The following is a 6,551-nucleotide window of genomic DNA, read 5'->3' on the forward strand; positions in this document are numbered from 1 at the left end:
CAAAATCATACCACATATTTTCCGCCCTTTAACTCTTGACACTGCCAGAATCTAACAGGGTCGGGTCCACTCAACAGCTTGTCATTTGCATAAATTTTAGTAATAAATTCTCTAAATTTTAATAATATTCATTTAAAAATTATTAAAAATTTGTATCTTATTAGATAATGTTACTTTTTAAGGACTGATCATAAAGGGGGGGGAAATTAATGTCTGGAATCAAAAGAGAAATAATTTTCTTTTTTCTTGACAGAATTTCTCAGCATGGCTAAAGGCCACTAGCGAACGAATTATCCGAGTTAATTAAGCTAATCAAACAATACAAACCCAAAGAAAAAAAAGACATAATTGTGTTCCTGGCTTGATCTACAGACAAATTCTCCATGGTGTGTCATCATCTATTAAACCATTTTAATCACAAAAAAATCCCACTTATCTTTAAGCTGTCTTTGCCTTTGGCTTAATGCGCTTCACTCTTGAATAAAGAAAAACTCCAGCAAGGGCAATCCCAGTACCTGCATTCAATCGAGGGGTATAAATTAAGGATCGTAGAAGGAGGCTGTACATAATAGCGGTATGCAAAAACCTAAACAAACTGAATATCAAACAATCCGACAAATCTGAATTCGGTTTGTTTGATATTAAAAATTCAGTTCTTTTGATTCGGTTTTGATTTTGATGGTAAAAAACTCAGTTCAGTCTTCATACTAATTGAACCAAGCACCGAACTGACTGGTTTGGTTTGAGATATTTTAAATTCTTGTAACTTCAGTTTGGTTCAGCTTAAAAAAAATATAACTTCGGTTCAGTTCGAATTGAATCCACCTAATAAATAACACTAACTTGCAAGAAAATGAATACTTTCAAGTTTCAAGAAGTATACCTAGAGAGTTTATAGGTGAGACAGGCGTTCGGAAGAAGATGACAGAGCTCACAATGACCACCACACGCTTCACACAATTACCGACAGAGTGGGTAACAGGGGATACTCTTTGCAATATCATGTAAGACACCTGCAAAATTTCAACACATACTTAATCAGGCATACTTCATAATAGGCCATCTGGTTTCCACAAAGAATGGCAATATGAAGAAAAAAAGAAGTTTTAAAAACTTTACAATTCATTTTATCATGGATTTGGACTTAATTTTAAAGTAAATATTTTTAAAATGACTAAATATTTTGAAAAGCCGAAGTTTATTTCATTTTATTAATATTCATCATGAATTTCAAAATATAGGTGGAGTCAAGGACTGATCTCCAAGAATTAAAAGAGAGGCCAACTGAATATCAAATCTACAAAAATAATCTTAGAAAGGTTTATAAGATGGAAGGAAAATGTTTGGAACATATCATCATAATGTAAAATGGAAGTAAAAGATGTGAAAGACTTAGAGAAATGGTTGTCAGTCTTATCTTTGCGCATGAGAAAGATAATGAAAACTAACATGAGCAAATAATCATCCACATATCGACATACACAAAAGTATGTATATACATGGATGCATTAATAAACATATTCTAAACAGGAAATTACACTCAAGCTAAAAGATGCAAAGCTTATTTTCTTGTCTAGACTGGATCTCTAAACCCCTCTCACAAGAGTTCTACTTTCCTTATATGGTGGAGTTCCCTCGTGTGAGAATGGTACACCATGATTTCGGTCTAAGTAACAATTTTTCCATTCCAATAAATCCAGAGAGGCTAAGTAATGATTATTATGAACTGACATCAACTATGTTACATAAATTAAGCACATCCAAAGATACCCCGGGATCCCACTGTAGAAAAGGCGAATTTCCAAAAGTTGAAGATAAATATTTTAACTTACTATGATTACTTTATATGTCCAACGGAAATACTACAAGGTAGTACAAGCGTATACTTGAGAAAAGGACGACGGAAGAAATCAAATATTTCAAACAGTTATGAGATTAGTAAAAGAACAAGGAAGAGAGAGAAACAGGTAATACCTGCTGATAGGCATGGAAGCAGAGTGCCGCAATAAGAGACCTCATGTATACTTGTTTCACATTCAACCCCTGACAACAAATAACAAATGTACATTAATACAAAATTTAATTAACTATACTTTTTTGAATTGTCAACTTGTAGACAAAACTCACAGCAGACTGGAGGTATGCAGGAGTGAACTTCACCCCCTCCATGAATAGAGTCACAGGGGTTAACAAGAAAAAGGACATAATTGTTATAATTGAGAACAGAGTGATGTTGTCCATGGAATCCTGTTAATGAATAAATGAAAAAATCATTAGTCAGCAAGAAAATATTAAACTGAATTTAATTGTCAGGATACATGAAGATATATGGGCATGCGAACAGACTTTAAAAAATGGTCAGTTCAATCAAGAAATGGCTGAGATGAACAAGCAGGGAGTACCTCTTTCTTAACCATGACCTTTTTGCTAAGGACATTACGGGATTGGTTTGTCAAATTGGAAGCCATTGCACTCCAGAACCCAGCCCTTTTTTGGAAACATAACACATAGTAGCATACTTAGAACATTGAAATGACAATGGCAATCATAGATCATTTATAAACAACTACAATAATCATACACATCCATTTGTAACTCATACCAATTGAAAGATGCCTCAGTGGCTGAAGCAAGAGCCACACCACCCATAATTGGTATAATGGAACCTACCACCCATAAAGTAGGCATCTGTAGAAACAAACGAAAACAAATGAAGTTGATATGACTAAAATATCAGTTTGACAACATTAAAGCCACAAAATCTTCAGCTAGTTTCCATAAATGAGCATTGCCCTTGCCCATGTGATCAAATAGTTATGCATCTACAGCAGCAAGCTTTACTGATGCAGCGATAGCAATGTTCAATAGCCAAAAAGAAAGTATGCAAGGAATTCTCACCTCACCGAGAAACATAGCAGAGAGAAGAACTGAGAAGAAAGGTTCCATGGCTTTGATTGTGTGAGTGAATGAAACAGCCACTTTCCCAAGACTCATATTAGTGAAAAGGTTGCCTAGTGTGTGAACCACTGCCAGTGGGAGGATTGCAGCAAGCTGTCAAAACAATCGACACAATAAGCCCAAACCTTATTTTACCTAACAACCACGCAATCATCCACAGCAGTCATGGGACATTTCCAATACCTGAGCACCGCTGATTTTTGGCCTTTTGTAAAGATTAAGAGTCCACATGAGAGTAACTAGCACTGTCCCAACAGCAAACTGAATTAAGGTGATAGTTACTGGGTTTGGAAAGACCTTCAAAACCTGTAATGAAGAACAATGATAAGCACATTTTCTTCATGTGGAGCAGATTCGGGATAACCATAGTACAATGAATTAATGCTATTTTTTACATTCTCTAAACTGAAACACAAGTATGTTAAACAAGTATCAATGGATTAGTCTCCCCCCTTTTTAATTGACGAAATATCGTATAATTGAATAACATTCAATATTTACCAATTGCATCTTCATTAATGACCATTTTTAAATACATGAAATATGTACTTATCTGTGGTTTTTCAACTTGTAGGACATTTTTAAAATTTTACAGACATTATTTTCAATTTTGAAAATGAGAATTTAGTTTGTATACCTACATCAATGCATATTAATCACAAACAAATAAAAAAATACAATGATTAATTGACTTTGACTAAAAGCAAAACCCCTTATAAAAGTCCATTCAACTGCATAGTCGTAGTCAACTCATCAGTCTAATTTGATTGCTAACACTGATTATTTTATAAATAGGAATAATTAACAGCAATCATACAGTTTACTATTATAGTCAAACAAATGAAAAATAAACACTGTAGCAAGAAACAGATTCAAATCAAAAAATAATACAAAATTAAACATTACTATTTGGCAAATGAATCAATTTTCCTAACCGATCTAACATTTAACATTGGAATAAATATTGAATGAATTAATACCTGTTTGTTGTAAATATTGAAGTAAATATTGAAAAGATACCAAAGGCCGAACAACGATCCAAGCTCAAGAGTCTTACTCAAGCCACTAGCAGGCTTCTCACTCTCACCGGCGCTTTCAGGAACAGCAGCAGCCTTAACCTGAAAACTGTCAGTTTTCTCCTCGGAGACAAGAGGATTCCAAGGGCGGAGAGGCGAGATAGAGGAAGAAAACGACCAGGATCGGCGGGGGAAAACGACATTGCTAGAGAGAAGAGGATCCTGTCGTTTATTACTAGAAGAAGAGGCGCGAATAGAATCGAATCTAGAGGGAGAAGAAGTGAGGTGAGTGATTCTTCGGTGGTTGAGAAGAGGAAGAGACGGAGATGGCGAAGAGAGGGTGAAAGCTGCGGTCTGCATTTTGGGGATTGGTGGTGAAGATCTGAAATGGGATGGGAGGGTTGGGTTTTAATGGGTAGGTGGTGGAGGCGTTGGAGAGTCCGCCGAGAGGACTGAGTTGCTCGAGGTTTGGTGTGTAACAGTCCAAGCGGGGAATTTAACAAACAAATTCCCAATTCGGATGTTAATTTCTTTTTTATTTTTCTTTTATGTCAATTGTCAAACTTGGCGCTTCTTCTTTTCTTTTCTTCAAGTCTCCTCTTTGTGTGTTTACTTCAAACGGCCCACACATAAAAAAAAGCCCATAAAAGGTGTATTGATATCGATGTTTTAAAAAGGGTAATTTACACAAATCCCCAAAAATGCTCCAATCTAATGTTTTTACTTCAGTTTTTTCTTTTTTGCAGTAATCACTCAAAAAAATAAAAAAGTTTTTATAAATCCCTTATAACCCAAAATAAGTTAGTTTTAACATGAAACATGACAAGTTTATCCCTGACCCCACACATGCTTAATGCGGCGAAGTACTCATACTTGTTGAATGTTGTTATCTAATTAATAAGAAAGCTTAGGTGGCATGACCTTGTTGCCAATTCTTGTGCTGTTGAATGCTAATGCTAAGAAAGAAAGAAGCTTATGTGGCATGACTAATTTAACCTTTTGACTTTCTCATTAATTGGATTAGTCTGATTCATTTGTTTAATAATATTTTTTTACAAATAATGTTGTTGTGTAAATTAATTATTTTAATAAATTATTTCATTTTAATTTATTTATTTTCGATTCACATTTAATTTACTTTTATTAAAAATTAATAAATTTAATTAGTCAGTTAGTTTATTTTTGTTTTATAATAAATTATTTTTGTTTTTATTAAATTTTAATAAATTATTTAATTAGACTAAATAAATATTAATTTATAATTAATGCACTAATAATTTATTTTAGGTTAGTTTACTTTAAGTTCACATTTTTTTTACATTTTACATTAAATTATTTTTAATTTATATTTTGTTTACATTCATTTTATTTTAAATTTACTTTAAATATAAATTCGATTTAGTTTTATTAAAATCATATATAATTTTTCTCAATTTACTATTAGTTTATTTATTATTTTGTAAATTTATTTTTATGGTGTAAATTTTTAATAAACTAATTTGATTAATTTTAACTTTATAATCAATTTAATAAGAATTTATTTTAGGTTAGTTTACTTCAAGTTTGTATTTGGTTTACTTTAAGTTTATTTTAAACTTACATCCAATTTAATTTCATTGAAAACTTTAATACTTTTATCATTAGTTTATTTGTTACTTTATAGGTTTATTATTGATAGTGTATATTATTTACAAATTAATTTAATTAGAATAAATTAATTTTGTATTTATAATCAGTTTACTAATAATTTAATTTCAACTAGTTTATTTTGAGTTCACGCTGAATTCACATTAAGTTCACATTGGGTTTACATAAATTTCACATTGAGTTCATATTGAGTTCACTTTGAGTTCACATTGAGTTCACATTAAGTTCAGATTGAGTTTACATTGAGTTCATATTGAGTTCATACCGACCACTACAATAAACTTAGATAGTTTATTTTCAATTTATCATTAGTTTATTTGTTACTTTATAGGTTTATTATTGATAGTGTATATTATTTACAAATTAATTTAATTAGAATAAATTAATTTTGTATTTATAATCAGTTTACTAATAATTTAATTTCAACTAGTTTATTTTGAGTTCACGCTGAATTTACATTAAGTTCACGTTGGGTTTGCAGAAGTTCACATTGAGTTCATATTGAGTTCACATTGAGTTCATATTGAGTTCAGATTGAGTTCACATTGAGTTCATATTGAGTTCATACCGACCACTACAATAAACTTAGATAGTTTATTTTCAATTTATTATTAGTTTAGTTGTCTATTTGGAACTTTATTTTTAAACTATAAATAAATAAATAAATCAATTTGATTAGACCAAATTAATTTTAAATTTATAATAATTTATCAAAATTTATATGAAATTTACATTGAGTTTACATGAAGTTCACATTGAGTTTACATGAAGTTCATATTAAGTTTACATTGAGTTTACACAGTTCACTACTAAAAAACAGCCATTTAGCGACGGATTTTTCCGTCGCTAAATGGCTAAATTCCGTCGCTAAACTCGTTTAGCGACGGATTAGCGACGGACAACGTCCGTCGCTAAATATCTGGTCGCCAA

The 6,551-nt window shown here is 31.6% G+C and overlaps 1 protein-coding gene across 1 annotated transcript; it reads right to left on the reverse strand.

Annotated features, from left to right (window-relative positions):
- Window positions 1-214: 214 nt before the first annotated feature.
- LOC126673858 (triose phosphate/phosphate translocator, non-green plastid, chloroplastic) lies at window positions 215-4,506 on the reverse strand. The gene is made up of 9 exons (XM_050368171.2): window positions 3,939-4,506; window positions 3,142-3,264; window positions 2,899-3,051; window positions 2,603-2,688; window positions 2,403-2,487; window positions 2,128-2,247; window positions 1,975-2,043; window positions 884-1,013; window positions 215-515 (listed from the first exon to the last, which is right to left on the reverse strand). Exons 1-9 carry the CDS (start codon window positions 4,332-4,334, stop codon window positions 439-441), a joined length of 1,239 nt encoding a protein of 412 aa, XP_050224128.1. The 5' UTR covers window positions 4,335-4,506; the 3' UTR covers window positions 215-438.
- Between the last annotated feature and the right edge of the window lie 2,045 nt (window positions 4,507-6,551).

The sequence above is a fragment of the Mercurialis annua genome, linkage group LG3 (genome assembly GCF_937616625.2).
Source record: "Mercurialis annua linkage group LG3, ddMerAnnu1.2, whole genome shotgun sequence".
In the NCBI taxonomy this organism is placed as follows: domain Eukaryota; kingdom Viridiplantae; phylum Streptophyta; class Magnoliopsida; order Malpighiales; family Euphorbiaceae; genus Mercurialis; species Mercurialis annua.

Bases quoted from the DNA above. Each gene is read 5' to 3' on its own strand.
- LOC126673858 (XM_050368171.2), bottom strand. From the start codon at position 4,334: ATGCAGACCGCAGCTTTCACCCTCTCTTCGCCATCTCCGTCTCTTCCT. The intron at 3,052-3,141 runs GTATTGGAAATG...TTGTTTTGACAG, and splicing joins CAAAAATCAGCGGTGCTCAG to CTTGCTGCAATCCTCCCACT. The intron at 2,044-2,127 runs GTGAGTTTTGTC...ATTTGTTGTCAG, and splicing joins CTGCATACCTCCAGTCTGCT to GGGTTGAATGTGAAACAAGT.